Below are 22100 nucleotides of genomic sequence, written 5' to 3'. Positions count from 1 at the left end.
GTCACAGAGTGGGAGGGACAGGCCGGTAATGCTGAAATAGTGGTGGGTGGCACTGTTTTCGATAGGTTGGATTCAAAGTAGAACTTAACAGCTGGAAGCAAAAGACAATATGACTTCCCACTGGCATTCCAGGTATAGAAACTGGCTTGCTTGATGCTTGCATTTTATATATGTACTGATACTGTATGTATTTTGTTTGTTTTTTAATCCACTTACATCCAGTTACAATCCAATAGGACTCTTACTACTCTATGACATATAGATAATGTCTGAGACACTCAGAAGGCATTATATATAAAAACCACTACAATAAATAACAAAGAACAATTTAAAAAATGATGAATGATACCTTAAATGAATTTTGTAGTTATGTTAATGCCACATAAGATCCTGTGCTGCATTACATCAGTGGGCAATTTATTAGTTTTTGTCATACATAACCGGCTATGTCTTCTCTTATCCCTATTCTGTCCTCCAATGCCTTCTTCTGTTCCTTTGACTTACTCTGACTTATGGAAAGACCAAGGTCTGAGGAATTATATGTACATCACTCTGGCTGTATTGCTATGACGCATTAAGCCAGGATATTACCTGAGCTTATTGGATAAATCATAATCGGCTGGATTCAGACAGTTTTCCAACCTGTAAGGATAGATTATACTGGATGGATTCCATTTTGTGTTAGTGTAGTCTCTGAATCCAGCCCATGCTTTCCTAATTTAGTGGATCAGTGATTATCATGCTAATTCTGTCATCTCTGCCTCTTCCTTCCCAGAATCAAGCATCATTTTCTCACTGTCTGTTTTCTTAATAACATTCTAGGATGATTGAAAGAAGTACCTCTCTTAATCTTGAAATTTCAGCAAGCAGTTTGCTTTGAAGAAAGCCCAGGACCATATTTCCTGTGGATTAGAAACCTAATGTCCTGCCTTTTATTCACTGGATCAACCCACTAGCCTAGCTAGTTTAGTACTTTTGTTTGTTTGGCTGTAGTAATGTTTTAAATTTTCCCCACTGCCTTTATATAAATGCCAAGAATTGAACTGAGACATTGTAGAAACCAGTAGTTTGCCACTGAACTACATCTCTTACAGGAGAATTATTTTCTCAAATGTAAGTTGAGAATGTAAATGTAAGTTACATAGTCAAAGGGAGAAAAACTTTAGAGAGAGATGGTTATCTGTTAAAGGTATATGTCAGTATAGGATCTAACTTTCACTGATGCCTCTAAAAGTAAATATGGGAGTCATTCATTTTTAGCACTTATGTTGGAATCAGTTTAGGGTTTCATCCAAGGGGAAGAATATAACATAGCTTTTTCAAGGCACTTCCAAACAGATGAAGATGCAAACTATGTCATTAGATTAAATGATAATTGTTTTCTTGATGTCCTGGTTTTGGGTGGCATGAAAGGAGAGGCAATGGTAAGATTTTTACACATCAGGTAATAAAATAGCTTGACCAAACGTGGGTGTGTTATACCATGATGTGACAGCAGTGAAGGGGAAATTTACCACTTTACCTGAGGCAGCAAAATGCCTTGGCTAATGCTGGTGATGGCTAAAGCCTTAAGCTCAGGTCTTTTTGCTTACATTAGAAATCAATTTTATTCTGTGTTGCATATGACTGTGCAGCATATTGCTAATCATGTATATCTTTATTAATTATATTACCATTACATGTTTGGTAATTAAGTATTTGGGGATTTTTATAAGTTCTGAGCTCTGAATTGTGTGCTGTCTTCCTATATTAACTGTCACCTCTGCTTCAAGCTGATAAAAAACATGCATGACTCTTCTACAGATACACCATGCACTCTGCTTGCAGATAAAATTGGCCTTAACCACAGCACCATTCAGAATTCTATAGATAAAAACCTGTGGTGTTGTCAAAGCCACTATTATCAGTTTCTTTGTTTCAACCTTTTTTGGGGGGGAGGGGGGCGGCGGGAGAATCCACAGCGCATTGAAAATATGGTATATTGTACACTTCATTTCCAAGTACTCAGTTTTACATAACTAAAACAGCAGTATATGATGATGATGATGATGATAATAATAATAATAATAATAATAATAATAATAATAATAATAATAATAATAATAATAATAATGGTGTTGGAAGGGACATTGGAGGTCATCTAGCCCAACCCCCTGCTCAGGCAGGAAATCCTATACCATTTCAGACAAATGGCTGTCCAGTCTCTTCTTAAAAACTTCCAGTGTTGGAGCATTCACAGCTTCAGGAGGAAGTTTGTTCCACTGATTAATTGTTCTAACTGTCAGGAAATTTCTCCTTAGTTCTAGGTTGCTTCTCTCTTTGGTTAGTTTCCATCCGTTGCTTCTTGTCCTGCCTTATGTTTAGGATCATTTCAACCCTTGGAGAATTTTGAAGGAGAAATGGAGGGATCTCTAAAAATTAAAAATGACAAAAAAAGAAGTTGTGCATTTTTTTCTCAGTAGCATACTATTTCTTCTTTTATGCACACAGCCTGACCGTTTGCTGTCATGCTAGAGCTGCAGAAATCCAGGTAACCACTTGATGGTAGCAAAGAGCTGTAATACTGTTGTTTGCTGCTCACAAATTATAATTTAATGAATTGATTGGCCTAACTTAACCCTGGGTGGAGAGATAGACTGAGCTAGTAAGTTATGGATTAGTTGTCATAAAATAATCATAAGAGTTTTTTTCTAATCCTATTACAAAAGTGCATAATCAGATTCATACAGCATGGTTATATAAAGTTGCAAGTTCAGTTCTTGATACAACCTCTTGGAGATCCTTTTTCAATCTAGCAGATCTGATTTGAAAAAATACGGACAATGACTGCAAAGAGAATCAAGTTTTATACAGTCCAGATCTGGTACCCAAATTTTACATGTATTTTTAGGGAGCCTTAGGCTTTGGGAATTCTGGATGCAGAATTCAGTCAAATTCTACCACATAGAAACCGTGGGTATGTTCCTAGTTGCTATGATTAGATTGTATCTAAAAATTTCTTGACACATATGCAATATTTGTTCTTAGCTTGTTTTTAACAAGATGCATTAGTCAATCTGTCATATGAGTGTTGCAACTATCTAACTATTAAATCACAGGCCCTGATAAACTTGCTTCTTTAAGAACATGTAAACTGTAATTGTGTGCATGCTCATCTGGAAGAAAGCTTCGCTGCCTTCAAGAGGACTTCTGAGTAAACATAACATTTAGATATTTGAAAATTACACTGTCACACCTAACCCCATAAAAAAAAACGTGAATAAATGATGGCTTATTAAGTTAACATGATTTTAGCTGAATGTTAAACGAGTTCAAGCTTATGGTTTCAGCATCGTGCAATTTAGAGCCTTCTTCGGTTTTGCTCTTTTTTATTATTATTATTATTATTATTATTATTATTATTATTATTATTATTATTATTATTATTATTATTATTATTATTATTATTATTATTATTATTATTATTATTATTATTATTACCTCGGAGCTACTATAGCAATCATTACGGTAATGGTGCCCCGCTCTTCTGACGCAAACCTTGGGCGGTCCTCACAAGCACCAATTAGGGCAGGCGGGAAAAGAATCCGGAAGTCTAGAGGGGTGCTGCTTTTTTTTTCCTTTTTGGTAGGCAGCAGGGCGGGAAAAAGACACGCACCGCCGCGTAGAGGGCGAGATGGAAAAGAATGGGATGGTCGTGTGAGTAGCGGCTGCGGAGACGAAACGGAGAGATCGAATAATAACATTTCTCTTGTCTGCTCTTCTAGGTTACGGGACTACATTTCCCATAGTTCCAAAGTCTCGCGGTCATTAGCTAAAGGCCGGCAGAATTTTGGGAAATGTAGTGTAACTGGCAATGCACCAAGGTGGGGGGAGGCTGCCCTGGGTTCGGTCGGAGGGCATTGGCATACGGCAAATTAGGGAGCGGTGTCCGAACCCGTCCGGCAGGAATTGGGCTGCATGGGGACGAGGCCCAAGAGTGGAGAACTCTGCTTCTCAGAGGCACCGGGTTATGCTCCAAGAAATGGAGTTACTGCTTTCCCCCCCCCTTCCACCCCATATGGCAAAGTCATTAGGTCTTCAGGGGGTGCAGCAGGTGGCTTCACGTGCCGACCTGCTCCCCAAAATCGAAGGCCCAGGAAAAGGACGCCACTTACTGAGAAATGGACAGCCATTTGCCTGAAATGGTATAGGGTTTCCTGCCTGAGCAGGGGGTTGGACTAGATGACCTCCAAGGTCCCTTCCAACTTTAAGGTAAAGGTAAAGGTTCCCCCGCACATGCGTGCTAGTCGTTTCCAACTCTAGGGGCCGGTGCTCATCTCTGTTTCAAAGCCGAAGAGCCAGCGCTTGTCCGAGGACGTCTCCGTGGTCATGTGGCCGGCATGACTAGACGCCAAAGGCGCACGGAACGCTGTTACCTTCCCACCGTAGTGGTCCCTATTTTTCTATTTGCATTTTTACGTGCTTTCGAACTGCTAGGTTGGCAGAAGCTGGGACGAGTAACAGGCGCTCACTCTGTTATGCGGCACTCGGGATTTGACCCGCCAAACTGCCGACCTTCTGATCGACAAGCTCAGCGTCCTAACCCACTGAGCCACTGCGTCCCTTATACTTCCAACTTTATATTATTATTATTATTATTATTATTATTATTATTATTATTATTATTATTATTATTATTATTATTATTATTATTATTATTATATCTCGTGGTCTGCAGCCCTGGTGCGCTAGTACTTAAATGAGCACACAAGGATGAGCAGCAGCCAGCGAGAAATTCCCATTCCGTCCTGAGCTGGATGTGTCAAGAATGAAAAGCAGGACTTTATTAAAGGAGCTCATTCCCCTTCGCCTTTCTTGCTTTTAACGTGTGAATAGATACTACTGGCAGGAGAGAGATTCGGTTTTAGCAGTCGTTTTTGTTCGGTAGAAAAATCGGGCTCAAATGTCTCATTTGTCCCCCTTTTTTGAGATAATCTGTGGGTGTGGGAAGCAGCCTAAGAACATGGTATTCTTAGAATCCCTCTTTCTCTTCAATTGTTCCTTAGTTCAAGGAAGGCAAAGCTGTAACCTTCCAGATATGATTGGAGTCTAGTTGCTGTCTGCCCCAGTTGGCACGGCCTATATGGTCAGGGGACATTAGAATTGCAATTCATAACATCTGGAACATTACACGCCGCCCTGCTTTTCTATGTTACTTTTCTCCAGAAATATAAATGCGAAAAGAATTGAAAATATTATGTAATCATTTTGTTATATATATGGTGACATGAAACCAATTCTATCATCCCAAAGTGGGATGATAGAATTGGGCTGTAAAGCTGATATTTTGAAATAATTTTCAGATAAGAACATTTTGCAATAAAAAGTACAGGTACACAGTCCAGTTCAATTTGAGGTCCAAAGGGACATTTATAAAGTCCCAGTTTTGCTATCATTGTCAATGCATGATCCTATGCCTACAGAGTGAATTTATCTACTGTATCTTTTACCTCTTTAGAGAGAATGGCTTTCCCCAGCCATTTCTTTCCCAATTTGTATTGTTACTTCAGCTCACGGACTTTGTAACCAAAATGGCTGGAATTCTGAGAGTCACAGGTCCATAGGACCTTGAGCCTAGTATTTGTTTTTTTTTATTATTATTTTTTGCATTTGTAAGGGAAGTACGATTAGGAGGAAATGATTACTTGAAAAAAATGTATACATTTTTCTGGAAGTAGTTGAATTAGCTGATGACATTAGTGATTGAATAGGAATTAATTTTGGGATAGAATGTTAAAAGTGTGGGTCAGTACAATTTTACATATCTCAGGGAAGGGGATTGTAAAAATGTACATGGACCTTTGAACTTAGAACCTTATGAACACTTACCTGGGAATAAGCCCCTGGAATTTAGGGTAAGTTCTTTCAGAATCACCCTGCATTTAAAACATTAATATCCTAGATTTCTTGTTTTTGTTCTTTGCTTGACCAATAATGTTGACAGTATAAGCAGGTAATCAAGTTAACTGCTACTCTGCATTTCGGACAATGAAAAAAGATTATGCTAAGTTAGAAAAAACATTGTTATTCTGTGACGGTAGCATAGGGACTAGGGCAGGGGTAGGCAACTTTGGCTCTTTTATGACTCATGGACTTCAACTCCCAGAATTCCTGAGTCAGTAGCTGACTCAGGAATTCTGGGAGTTGAAGTCCATGAGTCATAAAAGAGCCGAGGTTGCCTACCCCTGGACTAGGGGACACTTGAAATATGTAGCTGCTTCTGGATAAACTCCAAGCACGTGTAATCCTATACTGTTATGTCTCTTTGACAACTGAGGTGAATTAAATTTAGCTCTGCTATGATGTAAGAGGAACCGCTCTGATGCTAGTTTTCAAAGGGCTGGAGTTCTGCAGAGTTTTTGGAGGATGTATTATGTCCATTATACGAATCTCTTCTCTCATCCCAAACCCTAAACTTCAGCACCCGAACAGGTTGTGCAAAGAGAATGCTGACTCGGCAGCTCTGCATCTCTGCCTCAGAACCCCAGGCAAAGGGAGCCAAGGTTTACATTGTATTGTCAGGCTTCAATCAGTTTTCCATTTTTGTTATCAAGGCACCATCCCTTTCAAAGACAAGCTATTAAGTTTTTGAATATATTTTCCTTCTGTTTGCAGGAATTATTTTAGTGGGGGGAGGGGGTATATTTGGTAGGTGCAGGTCGTGAGACATGCTTAGAATGGGGTAATGATTTTAATTACTTATTCTGTTTCTGAGTCAGTAAATGAAGATGATTATGGATTGTTTTGGAACTGGTGAGGAGAAATAGTGGCATAGTGGAAGGGCTTTAGAGTAGGTTATAATATATTTCATTCCTCATTCAGTACAAGTGTTTGTTTCTGATAACTAGTGACGGTTCATAGTGTAGTTTGGTGTATATGTGTGGGGTGATTTTCTAGTTTGAAACATTGGATTTTATAGCTAATATAAGGAAATAAAAGAAATAAAGAGGAATCGAGCTGAGAAGAGAAACTGCTAGTAAACACCTTTATTTGGAGGGGGGGTGTCAAGTTGCAAAATTTAATTATGGTTCAGCTGCCACATACTTCCTGTCATCTGTTTTATGTTACTTGAGAAACACAGAAAATCTGATTTCATTTGAGAACTGTTTACATAACTGCATATACAAAACCCAAGACTGGGTGTAGAAGCATTTGGATATATCGCCATAAGAAATGAGGATGCTACATTCAGAACTTGCAGTTTGCATGTAGGAGTAAAGCTTATTTTATAATTTTTATTTAGGAATCAGAAGTAAGAATATTTCCAAAAATCTTCAGAATGCTTTCCTTTTGCAACTGAGGCAATAATCATTTCCAGAAAAACAACCAACACCTGATATTTTTTTTATTTAAAAGATTAGCCATTGAGAGGGAGGCCTCATTTATTTTCAGCTTTCTGCCCCTGTTGGAAAGAAATTATGTAAAGGATCTCAGGATTTTGTCTGTTTGGCCCTCACTAGGATAATTCTCAGAAAATGGAACAGAATGGAACTTAATTTGATATCTAATTAGACCACTCCATGCCCATTGGGTCATCATTCCAGAGATATTACCTTACCTAAACAGAGAAACAGAATGACTGTGGGAAGGCAAAAAAAGCAGTCTAAACAGAGTGACTTCCAATTTCCTGTTGCTTCCCCATTAAAAATTTCCTTGTGGGAAACTGGCAAGGAGCACCAGAAATCCTCCTTTCCTTCCCTCCCTCCCTATCATTCTGTTATTATCTTCCTCCCTTCCTCCGTAGAATTCCTATTGGCTTCCTATTTTCTTTGTTTGTGGAAAGTTTACAGGGAGAATGTCAGCGAGGAAGCCAGCAAAGAGGTGCATGTAGATACAAGTTAGTAATGATACCTGGGTGTGCGTAAGAGGTACTATGTGGTTTGGGAAGGATATGTGGGTGCACATCAGAGATGTCATCAGGGTTAAGGAGGTTGTGCAGATGGTAATGTAGGTTGGAAAGGGTGTCCGAGGTGCCTAAGGTTAAGTAGGATGCAAGGTGGTGGTGGGGGAAGTGTGGATGAACAAGGATGTGGAGATCACAGGGTGTAAGAGGGGCTGCGTGGTTCAAGTAGGGTATGCAGAGGACAATGCGGCTCAAGAAGAGTGCATGGGGGGGTCACAAGGATTACGAGAGATGCTGCACTGGTAGGGGATGGTTCACAGGAGGAATGTGGATTGGGAAGGGTATCAAGGAGTAGTGGGAGCCCAAGAGGTGCTGTGCAGGTCAGGGATGGCATGCCAGGGAAGCAGCCTGGGTGTATGGGGATTCCCAAAAGATGCTGCCTGGGTCAGGAAGGTGTGCCAGAGGGGCACGGATTGGAGAGGGGGCATGACCGTGCACAAGAGGTGCCCTGTGCATCAGGGATGACACATGGGGAACAATGCATGTCAGGAAAGCTGCATTGGGGCGCACAAGACATGCCATGTGGGTCAAGGAAGACGGACAAGGAGGCAGCATGGGTCAGGGAGTGCATGAGGTTGCATAACAGGTGTTGCATGGGTTGGGGAAAATGTGTGTGGGGTTGGGAAGGTGTGTGGGGATGTAAGCACAGGTCGGGGGAGCATGCAGAGGGGGTGGGGACAGGTGGGGCAAGATGGGCTGCACAGGGATTCCTTCCTCTTCCTCTCTCCCCTTCCCATCCCTTCCCATCCCAGAAGACAGATAATTTGCTGCTGGGTGGGGAGGGAGCAAAGTATTATGAGACTGACTGAGAAACTGTAAAAGAAATTTGAAAATAAAGATCATGTGATGGGTGCAGCAGTCGTCATCTTTCCCACATTTCATTCCCTTGGGTCACGGATCTTGGATTTTGAACATATTCTGTGAGTTAGCCCATTAAAGGTACCTTGGTCCAAAAACCATTGCCCTGTGATGCACCATTTCAGCCAGTTAAAGATCATAGCAATGAAAGTTTTATTAATATATAGATAGATATCTGGGGAGAAGCTGACAATAGAGGTAGCGAGTCTGAAAATGGATCAGAAGAAGCTGCAGAGCTGCAGAGGAAAAAAAGTGCAGAAAAAAATTATAATGTGAACCTATGGCACCTCCCTTTTAACTCTGCATTCACTATGATCGAATGACCGAGACAGAGTATATGCCATCTGTCTTGTGCTTCCCTGGGTACACATACGGATAAATAATACACACATGTACAACATAAGGGGAGCGCACCCAAACATACGCAATCTGCATATACACTCACTCAATTATGTCTCTCTAATGCATGTGTGTATCTATGTGTTCATTCAGCCTGCTTAGTGCCTGGGGAGAAAGTGCACCCAGTACACCACATCATTATATGGGAGGAAACACAGATGCTTCCTAAGGCTGCTTACGGGGTGAAGGGGATGGGAAAGAATTCCAGAAGCTATGAATACCTTGCCTATTTATTCCAACCCTTTGGAATATTGGAAAGAAATGTGAATAGGTTGGGACTCTACCTGTCTGTCTGTCAGCAGGATAACAGTCTGGAAAGAGAACAAAATGGGTCCAAAAAGGCTGTAGGCACAGACACTGGGGAAAAAATGATCAAGATCAAAATGAGCTTGACACAGCCCAGGAGCACATAGAAAAAGAAATCCTGAACAAATGCCCACAGTGCACCCTAAGGGGCACGGCTTTGAATGTTGACAGTTCTCTTTTGTAAGCAGCCTTCCTGCTCTCTCCTCTAGACACACAATTGTGTGCCCCAGAGTGTAACATATGGAGCCCACTCTCCTCCCAGCGCACAGACACCACGGGACAGGAACAAAAATGCTCCTACACAAATGCAGCATGTTACTTCAGTACGGATGCCTCCCATTGGTAAACGGCTTGGAAAGATTTCCCAAAGCCACGTTTGACGTTGTTTTCCTTTTGCAATCACAATATTTATGGCAGAAACCATTAGCTTTTGACTGCCTCCTTAATCCAAGGAGGAATGTAAAGATATTATTCGATTTTCTCTGTACGGATGCAGAATTTCCACTCTTAGAATTCCTACCTAGACTAAGGAAGGCTATAGAATTTATATTGAGAATTAACCATTTAATGCCATCCGTTATAGTGATCTGGAAAGTTCAAAGTCTCCATCTTCTATGTTCACACTGCTTTTTGTTTTCCTCTGATTAGTCCTACAGGGTTTCCTGAATTGAAAAATGATACGTTCTTGCGGGCAGCACGTGGAGAAGAGACAAAATACGCTCCTGTTTGGTGCATGAGACAGGCAGGAAGATACCTGCCAGGTAAGTAGAGCAGAAAGGTTGACTTGAATTTATATAAGAGTGTGCCCAGTTTATCGCTTTCAAATAGTTGCAGTGCCTGTTATTCCTAGTCATTGGCCATATTGGTTGAATTGAATGGAATTATAGTCCCAATGATACTGTTTCTGCTGTCTAGTCAGTGTGTCGTATCTGAGTTGTTAAAATCCAGATAGCCGTTAGATGGCGGCAAAGAGAAAAGGGACCCCACTAGTTGATCTGAATTAGGGAGACTAGATATTCTAGTCTATACCTTGTGATTGTGCCTTCAAATGTGAGTGTTGATTCCAGTTGACTGCAGTTTTCTTGGCCCAGGATTTTCAGAAGTGATTTGCCCTTGCTTGTTTTCCCTAGGGCTGAGAGTGACTGGCCCCAAATTGCCCAACTGGTTTTGGGACTAAGGCAGGACTAGAGCTCTCTAGTTTCTAGCCTGATGCCTTAATCACCATATCAGACTGCCTGTCTTGGGTTGGGTATTTTAATAAGCAGTGCTTTTTTTGTAAAAGAAAAAGGTGCCGGAACTCACACATGTCATACAACCCGCCTTGCCTACCCTACAAGGTTCCATCCAAAAAAGGTGCCGGAACTCCATTCTGAGCGTTCTATGAGAAAAAAAGCCCTGTTAATAAGATATATAAGCCATGAATTATGAGGTGAGAATACAATTTCTGTCAAGTGAGAAGAGGGCATGGGAAAAAAAATATTCTAAAGATCAGATTCTTAGGGAGAATCCTGGGAGTGAATACAGGTAGTCCTCGACTTACGAGAGTTTGTTTTATAACCGTTCGATCCACGTTCAATCCACTTTCTAATTATTTTGTAGAATTCCGTGAGACTCGAGCAGCTCAGGATTTCTTTGCAACCTGTCGATCACCAGAGACATGCTGTGAACTCACACTGCAAGTATGGAGGGAGCTTTATGTTGTCCTTCAATTAGGACTGATGTTCGGGACTGAAGTTCTGTTCAGGACATCACTTAGCTCTTAAGTCTGTTTTCGTTTTGTTCTTTTCTAAAATTATCTCTGCTCCACTTGTTTAATGTCTGTGTATCCTGAGTGTCTTTGCTCCTCCTTTGCTCCTGTTATTTATTCATCCTTATTGCACTGATATACTGCCTGTGTTTCTTAATGTTTTCTGTTAGAACTTAATTTGGAATATTTTCATTAGGTTTATTTTCATTCATCTTTATTTACCCAGTGTAGTTTTGTCTTTCTTTTTGAAAACATATTAATAGCCTAAAGTTTCATTTATTTGCCTGCAAAACACTTATATACATTGTTGACTGCTTTGGGATTTCTTTTTCCGCTTTTTAATCTTCTATTTATATAATGCTTCCTTTGTTATCTGTCATATTGTTATAAACGTGTCAGTATTTTTTTCCGTGTTTATTGTCAGACTGACAGCATCGCTTTAGACATTACTTGGGTCTGTTTTTATAATTTTCGTATTGAAAAAAAAATCCTCTTCTTTTTTTCCCCACACATTAATCTTATTCTGTTTTGGCCCATTGAAAGTTTTGTTTTTGACCTGAATATAATTTTAGTTTTAAAATAGAAATTGTTATGTTTTTTTAAATTTAACTTTTTAATATTCACCCTTTTATAATATTTTTAAATATTTTTGAATCACTACTTTTCATGATATTTCAATACTTTCATTGGCAACTTTATACACTATCTTCGTCAGAGCTACTTTTCAATTTTGCAATTTTTCAATTTTGACTAGAGTATATACCCACAATTATTGCCACCCTCCAATAGAAATAGCACTTAGATTTATATACTGCTTCATAGTGTTTTGCAACCCTCTCTAAGCAGTTTACAGAGTGAGCATATTGCCCCCAACAATCTGGGTCCTCAATCTTGAACTCCGTCAGGATCGAATTGCTGGCAGTGGGAATGCAGAATTAGCCAGAAATACTGCATTCTAACCACTATGCCACAATGGTTCTTGTAGTGTCATATTGTAGCTCTTGAAAAGATCCTCATTAATTATCATATTTTATATAACTATATACAAGAATTTTCCCCCTGCTGAGTTAGGCATTCTTGCATTCCTTGTAAATTTCAGTCTATATTTAAAAGGTTTATGCCTCATTGGTACAACGTGACTAATATTAACAAGAGAGTATTATCAGAGGTGATGTGGATTCTGAAAAGCAGTAGAACTAGTCTATAGAGAAATTCTTTAGTGCTCGGTATATGTCTGTATGGTAGGCAAGATTGTGCCATTGATACAACAATGCCGGATTTGTTAATTATCCAGGAAGCACTTAAAGCTGCCTCTGGGGAGGCCTACAATTACAGTTTCTTAATTTTCTTTTATATAGAAAAGTGCTCCACACAGAATGGCAGCTACTACGCATCATTAAAAAAATCCTAGCTCCATTTTACTTTTTCTCTGAATTTGTTCAATCAAGTTGCTTTACATTTTCACATATTTTCACCACCATCGTGAATGCTAGATTTGCCTGTTTCAAATATATACAGTATGTACAGATCAAGCCTAGTTAAAAATCAAGTTTATGTGTTGTCTCCACTCTCTTTGGTTTCAGCCTCTACGACGCTTTCCTTTCGATGCTGCCATCATCTTCTCTGACATCTTGGTGGTGCCTCAGGTATGGGAAATGGCTGGGGACAAGGACATGCTGCTAATGATTTTACTTGGGAGAAGAGGACTGACGAAACTTTCACAACCGGAATGAGTTCTGTCCCACATTACTTGTCTCTTTCAGGCATTGGGCATGGAAGTGGTGATGGTACCAGGAAAAGGCCCCACATTTCCAGAACCACTAAAGGAAGTAGAGGACCTGCTGAAGCTTCAGCAAAAGGTTGATGTGGCAACAGAACTGGCCTATGTCTTCCAGGCTATCACACTGACACGGCACAGATTGGAGGGGAAGGTGCCTCTGATCGGCTTCTCTGGTGCCCCAGTAAGTTCAGTTGTTTGGAAAAACATATCTTACAACAAATCCCTGCTTGCGTCTATGCACTTTTCTATTGGGTAGTATGGGAGTGTGCTAGAACTCTGTGTTGTTACTGGACACGAGGAGGGTTATGTGTCTTTGGCAACAGCATTAGATAAGTCATTAGGATGGAGAAAATGTCTTTGTTCTCAAATACTTTCAGCCTGACTTCCTTAGCCATTAACATGTTGATCAGCTGGCTGGCCAACCATCTACTCCACAAAGATCTACCAAGTTTTATTTTGTGACATGTGATTTGAGCCAGATAGGTTTTGTATCTTTTGCATTTCATCCCAAAAGACTTGGTTGAACATGAAAACTAATTGTTTCACAAACTAAGTACTTGGTGGGATGGAATGTGTAACTCTCCAGAATGAGCAAAGTGCTGATACAGTTTCAGAAGAGAGCACAGTACAATGCCAACCATGTAATCTGTTTGTAGTAGAACTGCTTCAGTGTTTCTGCACAGTTCATGTAGTTGCAGAAGCTGGCCTAGCTCTGGAAGTAGACTTTTTTTATTCATATGTACTTTTCCTTTCTGCTCGCTCTCATTCCTAGTGGACTTTGATGTCCTATATGATTGAAGGTGGTGGCTCCAACACCATGGCCAAAGCCAAGGCTTGGCTCTACCGGCATCCTGAGGCCAGCTGTCGTCTGCTCACTTTATTGACTGACGTTATTGTGGAATATCTGGTGAGACAGGTGGCTGCAGGTGCTCAGGTGAGTAGACCCTAAACAGCTTCTGTCCGTAAGTTTGTAGACATCACAGTTCATTAAATAGATCAGTTCTTGGGTTTCTGAAGGTGTACTATTCCCTTTTATCTTTCTGCCGAAAAGGATTCTTCCAAGGAAGGTTAACTGAATCAATAAATCAGCACTGTACCATTTAGACTACTGTTCCTAGACCATAGCTTTTCATAAATATCTGATTGTATTTCCTCTGTGTTTCTAAAGAGTAGATTTCTGGAGCTCACAAGGACAGATTGAAGCTGAATTTGATGGCATTGGACAGAGCACAACTCTCCCCCACAGCAAATGATTTATAAAGTACCAGTCACCTTCAACTTTTGATATTTTTGATCTGGCTTTATAAGCTCCAGAAAGCTCTTTTTCTTTTCTCCCAAATTATTCTTCTTCCCAAAATGTTTCAAGAGGTGACATCTTGCAGCTAGTTCATATATATAGCCAGGACAGTAAGCATTTTCTGACTAGCCCCCTGCCCTTCTTCCAACTGCCTGCAGTTACTATTATGATGAAACTGAGATCCACCCAGTGTAACTGGCAATCATGCCAGGCTTCTTGAACATACAGGTATAGATTCTGTCTACATAAAGCTCATTCTTATATTACACCAAATATATAGGAACTGCAACCTTGTCGTCTGTATTCTTTCACTTGAGAATAGGATTAAACACTGCAACTATCGTGTGACAATCTAATCCCGGGACAAAACCTTCAACAACGATAAAAACAATGAACACTACTAACCTGAGGGTTTTCTCTTAAATACATTTTGGCAATTGAAACTTGGATTTGTTCCAGTTGAAGAACCCTAGAATGATATGTTCTATGCCAGGACAGATTGGAGTGAATGCATTGTACAGTGGGAGGAGGGCCTTCCAGATAACTGGAAGGAAGAGGGGGAACAGCTGTTAACCAGGAAGTGATTCTGGTTCTCTGCTTGTCTTGTTTTGCCAGGCTCTGCAGATTTTTGACTCCCACGCAGGACATCTGGGGCCAGACCAGTTTGCAGAGTTTGCCCTCCCATTCATTCGGTCTATTGCCAAGGGTGTGAAGAATAAGCTACAAGAAAATGCTCTCCCTGTGGTGCCAATGGTAAAGAGATAGAGCTGCTTCCTTCTGCTTTTTTTCTGAATTATTTCCCAGAATTTACAGCACTTCTGTCCAGAATGACAGTGTTCTGTTTATTTTAAAGACAAATATCACATTTTGGTAGATCCTGAAGCTCATTTTTTTACCTATATGTTTTTTCTCAATGATTGAAAAACCATTAACAGACATTTTCTAATCTAGAAGACATAAAGGAGAGGGAAAGTATAGGTGATGGTAAAAAAGACCTAGATCAGACCTACATAATCCCACATTCAGATGGCCATGGAGTGCTTGCAAGTTGGATACGAGTATAATTAGTTATGGACTCCAGCAACTACTACTGCAAAATATGCCGCATCGACTATTGCCAGAAACTTCATAGCTACCCTGATTTAGTAGCCAATAAAAAGAGAATAAGCTTTATTCTCTTCTTTCTCTTTCTTTAGTCTCCTTTGTCAGAACTATTTCTTGATGTATCAAAACAATATTAAAATACGAAGTAAGTTTCTACAATTTAGATGTTAAAGTAAAACAGTTCCCCCCCCCCAAACCATAACTGGGAGTAAAGCTGGCATTCCAAAGTTTGGTTTTATAGTGCAGATTTTCCATAATCAGAAGTGGTGGACAATAGGCTTGCACTTCCATTCCTCTTTATAGAAGCTTCTTTTTCACCCTCTCTAATGCCTAACTGGGGGGAAAAAAGGATAATATGCAAGTGAATGTCACTCTGCATAATATTTACTCCACGAGATAATATAACTTTTCTTCATACAAAATTTGAATTCCTATATTACGAAGTGTTTGTAACCCTGTCCACATAATCCTATTTTTTATATTCTCCTCCACTCTCCACCTACTAGATCATCTTTGCTAAGGATGCCCACTATGCATTGGAGGATTTGGCACAATCTGGGTATGACGTGGTTAGCCTGGACTGGACCATGTGTCCCCAAGAGGCTCGGTGAGAAATGGGTTGTATTCCCTTGGGGGCTTTGTATGGGTGTCATCTCTTCTAATGATATATTTCCTCAAGTTTTGCAATAATAAGAGTAGCTTGTCATAAAAGTCAAATCCCTTCCACATAAGATACTTGAAACATAAAGAGATGGTAGCTGAAGGTAAGACTCAGTAAAGATACCAATCACGGGCTGTGCATGAAATATTATACTTGCATAGAGATGAGTTTTCTAGGACAGGTTAGGGCAGGGGTAGGCAACCTCGGCTCTTTTATGACTCGTGGACTTCAACTCCCAGAATTCCTGAGCCAGCATGGCTCAGCTTGGAAACCTCTGTCTTTCCCCTCAGGATAGCTGACTCAGGAATTCTGGGAGTTGAAGTCCATGAGTCATAAAAGAGCCGAGGTTGCCTACCCCCGGGTTAGGATAATACAGTGTAACAGATAGAACAGAATGTTCTCTTGCTTTCCCTTTACGAAATCAGTTTGGTTTGGTTCATTAGAAACCATATAGAGAAATGAGTAATTTTCTGCTTTCCCTCTGCTACTTAAGACTCTGCTACCTAACATCTTTCATCTGCTTCAGCATTTCAGCTGGAGTTAGCAGGAAGGAAGGAAGGAAGGAAGGAAGGAAGGAAGGAAGGAAGGAAGGAAGGAAGGAAGGAAGGAAGGAAGGAAGGAAGGAAAGATGCTGGATTTGACTAATAGCTTGCCTTTTATTCAGGAGCTCAAGGTAGTGTAATGTGTGTAGAACTCCCTCTTTGTATTCCTCCTCCTCTCAAAAAGCTCTGTGAAGTAAGCTGAGCTGAGAGAGAGAGAGATTGGCTCAAAATCACTTTTTCTGTGGCTGAGAGTGGAATAGAATCTGGGTCTTCCTACAGAACATGGTAGCTTTTCTCTGCTTATTATTGATTTCAGTTCAAAAGACCACCTGTTTAATAGCTTCTGAGAGACACACTTTATTTTAAAATTAGCAGTTATCATTGCATGTTGAGGCAATGAAGTCCAACAAGCAATTTTATCTCGGTTAAGTGCCTTTCTTCTACTTTATTTTTTTTTCCTGATTCAGCCAGCGGACAGGAAGAAATGTCACCTTACAAGGGAATTTAGATCCATGTGCTCTATATGCATCTAAGGTAAGAAACATGCATTAACTTGTTGGGTTATACTCATTTCGGCAGCTAGCAACTTCTTACATAAATTCATTTGTTGTCTAGCTGGTTCTATGGAACTTGAATGGGTTCTATGGGACAAAGGGGAAAAAAAACTACAAGGTATTAAAGGGAAAAAATTCCCTTGCAGAGAATTTTATCTTAGTCCCTTGTAGAGAGGAGGGGAAAAAAATCTTGGTGACAAAGAAAAAAATATCTTTAGAAATATGACTTTTTTTCCCCTCCGCCCTTAATGGAAAGAGGTTTGTTCTTCTTCTTAGCCACTAAGGAACAGTGTAACTGACATCGATAAGCCCCTGCCCTCTTGATTAGGGTTTTGGAGACTTTATTTTTAAAATCGGTTCTGTGGCTTGAAATATTTTGAAAACTCATGTTCTTGTCTTTTTTTTTTAAAGAAAAAAGTAACCAAGGCCTTTCATTGACAGAGAAGTTCAGCTATGGAGTAAAAATAATTTTCAAATCCTAAATCTTGCTTATAGGTTAACAAAGGTCAAAATGCTGTTACCAACCAGTTTTTCTCTTGCTGTGGATCAAATGAGCAATCAAGGACTTCAAGCCACGCTTTTGTTATGGAAACAACAAAAGTTGGCTTGAAGGCACCGCCTTCTTTTTCACTTATGTAACCCATTCAGAATTTTGCATAGTGTGAGCAAAACGTGGTTGTCTCTAATTCAGACTGCCTCCAAGCATATATTGGTCATAAACTACAGTCAACTCTTAACCATTTGTCTAATGTGACAGCAAGCTAGGCAAAAGAGCAAAGGAATTATGCTAGGCAATGTCTACCCAGTTCCCCAATAATTTTGAAGATTGAGAATGTGATGTAAAAGAGCCGAGATGGCGCAGTGGTTAGAATGCAGCATTGCAGGCTGACTCTGCCCACAACCTGGAGTTCGATACTGAAGGAGTTTGAGGTTGACTCAGCCTTCCACCCTTCCCAGGTTGGTAAAATGAGGGCCCAGATTGTTGGGGCCAATATGCTGATTCTATAAATCATTTAGAGAAGGCTGTAAAGCACTGTGAAGCAGTACTATTGCTATTGCTATCTGGTCTGCTAATCATTTTTCACTTCCCATAGGAGAAGATTGGGGAGCTGGTAAAAAAGATGTTGGAAAACTTTGGCTCCCAACGTTACATTGCCAATTTGGGCCACGGCCTCTATCCTGACATCGATCCAGAACACGTAGGGGCTTTTGTGGATGCTGTGCACATGCATTCTCGCAATTTGAACAAATGTTCTTAGAGATTCGGAGAAAACAGTCCTTAAGCAAAAAAGAAAAGAAATGGATGATCTGCTAAGCAAATGTAACCGTTTTTGAGAAGTACCATGCTGGAAAGGATCTCAGTGTAATTAGCTACAAAGGCTGCTGCAGGAAGTGGCAAAAGGAACCGGATAGTGCAGATTTTTCACACATATGTTTTCTTCTTCTCAATCTCTACCATAGAAAATGGATTCATTATGAAACATATATTGCCCCAGCTGTGTACTTTTTATCCCCAAATTGCTCCTACCGGTTACAAAACTAATCCGAGCACCTCTTGACAATCAGTGAACACCTTTTATTATAAGTGAACTTCATTTGCCCTTCCGCACAGAATTTGGCCGTCTTATCTTGCTTCCTACCCATCTGTTTCTTGCAGAAATACTTTTTTTAATTGTTTTGGTTGCTTTTGATATGCAGAAGTGCCACAAGAGTGGTGCTTCTGATGTGGGGAGATGTTCAAAACATCTCAGAAGGAGAAGATATGCCTCATGCATATGCCTGAATGGTCTGCTTTTGCAGGTTAGGTATCCTGTGTCTGAGGAAAGGATACTCCCCTTTTAGCTTATATGCAAATTACCTTGATTATACCAGAAAAGGGAGAACTATATCCTCCCCTTCCAGTTACAGAATATGGAACTGTAACCTCTCCATGATCCTATCTCAGTAGCAGCACAGATTGTCTTTGAATGGCTTTCCTTTTCATGATTTCCGACTGGCAGCATGATACCAAAAGGGCTGGAGTGATACGATGAATGGCTTCCTTTTTTATTATTATTAAACATCAGATCAAGAAGTTGTACATACAAAATAAAGAGACAGAAGAATGATACTTTTATGGCAACAAATACTGGGTGAGTAGGGCTTGTCTGGTCTTCGAACCAGTTTCTCAGGATTTTCTTTTTTTTTTAAAATAAAAAACAAATTGGAGTCAGACAATACGTAATTTTAATCCACATTTCCTAAACTACGCTTCATCTTAACCCCTGCCCCATCCATTCCCTCCCTGCCCCTTTTAGAACTAAGATGCACTGGAACAGGGGAACACAAAGACATTTAGAAAAGGGGGAAAAACTATTTTGCTCCTGCTACACTCCCTTTCATGGGACCGAATTAAACATTCAGATGGATCCAAAGCCATAGTAGGAGATAAAAGTAGCAGACGCTATGGCAGACAGCTGTCCTCAAGAAGGCACCAGCCTTAGCAGATGCCAGCAAAGACAGTAGTTTTGAAATGAAATTGAGAATAAAGACACATATGCAGACTAATTGCCCCTGCTCCCGAGATGACAAAAATAAAATAAAAATAGAATCCTTTCTAAATTCACAGAGTAATGCAAGTCTTGCACAAATCAATTCATTTGCACGTGGAGAAAGGCCAAAAATAGAGCTTTTTACACTATGGCCTCAACTGGCTCACAGTCTTGTTTCAGCTTCTTGGGGATCATTTTGCATCCCATATTTGGAACCATGGCATGAAGTAGCAGAGTCAAGTAGTGTGCTGTGGCTTATAGCCAGCGGGCCAAGTCCACACCCTGATGGCCTTGAAATGCTGAGGTGTATCTGGCTTTGCGGTTTCCACCTTGGTCTCCTCTCTTCCAAGGTTGTGTGTTGTGGTAGGTCTACTCGAGCTTTTATTTATTTTCCATTGGTCAAACTCCACCCACCTGTCTTTTTTTTTTTGCCAACAATGCTGGGAGAAAACCTGAGAAATATTCATATTTCTCATGTTTGGAAAAGCTTAGCCCAGCCCACAACACATTTCAAGTATCCCCAAACAAACAAAAACAAAACAAAACAAAAAAAGAATAATTATAAATAATTAGAACTTTACAATTTAATAATTGACACATATACTATTGTATTTACAGTATCATAAATGCTTGTTACTTTTAGTAAAGCAATCCCTGAGAACCGTTAACTTTAGTTGTTTTTTTTAATTAAGAATTTTCATACGCACCCACTTGCACACATACTAAACCAACCACCCCCAGCCTATAACCCCCCCTCCCTCACCCCACTTACTCTGGAGGCAACTCATCCTATTCCCCAGCCAAGCAAATAGTTTGAAGTCTGGCAAATCTGGAGGGTACCAGGTTGGAGAAGGTTGCACTAGATGGTGATGCCAGTAATGACAGGATGCACATCTCAAAATCCACCAGCTGAGAATACAGATGGCAGCACAAGAGACTGAGTAATGTGCTCCCATATTGGCTGCTTCTCTGCCTCCATCCACCATGCTGTTTGGGAAAGAGGTATTCAATTTCCTAGTTAGCCTTTTGGTATTGCTGAAGTGTTTGCAAGTAAGTGGTCATTGGGAAGCAAACTCTTCCTGTCATGCTACTTTTGGTTTATGTTCCTGAAAGAATCGGGAGATTTTTCTACGATGACAACTACAATTAGTCTTGCCTGATAAGCATGATTCCACCAACAATGATCAGGGTTTCCTTCTTCCTTTTTCCCTAATGCAGAAGTTCAACCAAATCGTTCTCGCACTAGCAACATAAGCTTCTTCTTGCCCTTATAGATCTGCTTAAGGTTGTCTATGAACTGCGCAAACTGAATGTGGCCATCTTGAGCAAGCAGGAACGTCTCCCGAGCTTTGCTCAGAAACTCAATAAACTCCCCATAATGCCGTGGGCTGATGTGGGTAAGACGGGAGTGTGTGGTATTGATGTAAGCGCTTATTGTAGCATCCAGCAGTTGGCGCAAAGGCGCTTTGTCTGTCGACATCAGTTTCCCAGAGTTCCTGCGGCCAGGAATGCCAGCAAGGCCTGGTGCTGTCATGGTGCAGCGTCGCAGAATGTCAGACAGCACTGTGGCACAGTGCACGCTCTTTACTACCAATGGAATAATAGCTGCCAGCTCATTCTTGCCTAGGGAATGGCTGAGTGCACATGCCCAAAGCACGTCATTGATGGCAGGGTGTGTGTCCTGGTTATAGGCAAGGTTGAGGTGTGTCATGGCAAGCGATGCCAGCTTGAAGGCCCGTAATGGGTACCCACGGTGCTCCATATACCGTGCAATGGTGAAGAGCTGGGAATAAGTCATGCCAGTGGATGCAGCATCTATAACAATTTGGTAAGCGGTCTCAAAAGCAATGTGGTCTTTCTCACAAAGGGTAAGAGCTGAGAGCGCACAGTTTTGCGGGTCCTTCATGGCACACTGCAGGGCCAGCGTGCGAGCACAACTAGCCAGTTCTTCTCGTTGTGGATAGTCCAGGCTGAGGCGCAAGATGGTACTGTGGGACATCACCGTTGCTGCTACTATGCTAGTTGCTTCAGTAGGGGTAAAGAGTGAATACCAACTCTGCAAGATGCTGACTAGGGCCCGAACACCTGCAAAGAAAGAATCGTGAACTGCTCAGCCAGTAGTGAAGAACCAGCAAGGTTCATGCAATGGTGGTAAGTACAGTGAGCAATAATTGTATTTTCATCACCAAGGTCATAATTGTGTCAGGAGACCAATATTGCAGTCAATTATATTTTTGTCTCTCACTGTCTTGAAAATAGCATATCACTGTCTAGCTTAGCACTAGCCTGTAGGAGATGACACCTCTCTTTTTTACAATGAAGGATTGAGCTCCATTGTAAAAAAGATTAAAAAGATTGCTATAATTTGAGCTACTTACT

At 40.6% G+C, this 22100-nt stretch overlaps 2 protein-coding genes across 3 annotated transcripts in view; one reads left to right on the top strand and one right to left on the bottom strand.

Moving 5' to 3' along the window:
- Positions 1–90: 90 nt before the first annotated feature.
- UROD (uroporphyrinogen decarboxylase) lies at positions 91–19300 on the top strand. Of its 2 annotated transcripts, none has more exons than XM_081325708.1 (10): positions 91–132; positions 10154–10266; positions 11105–11184; positions 12836–12898; positions 13016–13213; positions 13805–13966; positions 14945–15082; positions 15940–16040; positions 17104–17170; positions 18285–19300. In XM_081325708.1, exons 1-10 carry the CDS (start codon positions 110–112, stop codon positions 18447–18449), a joined length of 1110 nt encoding a protein of 369 aa, XP_081181834.1. In that variant the 5' UTR covers positions 91–109; the 3' UTR covers positions 18450–19300. The 2 variants fall into 2 exon arrangements, with proteins under 2 accessions (XP_081181834.1, XP_081181833.1); XM_081325707.1 differs by lacking the exon at positions 91–132 and adding an exon at positions 3585–3696.
- Positions 19301–19528: 228 nt separating this feature from the next.
- Positions 19529–22100, bottom strand: part of ZSWIM5 (zinc finger SWIM-type containing 5) — a 161064-nt gene continuing 158492 nt past the window's right edge. The window contains exon 14 of the mRNA XM_081325709.1: positions 19529–21806. Coding sequence (XP_081181835.1) covers positions 20944–21806 — 863 coding nt within the window. The 3' untranslated portion in view covers positions 19529–20943. The remainder of the gene's footprint in view (positions 21807–22100) is intronic.

This window comes from Vipera berus, assembly GCF_964194415.1.
Source record: "Vipera berus genome assembly, chromosome: 3".
Classification (NCBI taxonomy): domain Eukaryota; kingdom Metazoa; phylum Chordata; class Lepidosauria; order Squamata; family Viperidae; genus Vipera; species Vipera berus.
The sequence above is the reverse complement of the archived record's forward strand: the minus strand, read 5'-3'. Positions and strand labels throughout refer to the sequence as shown.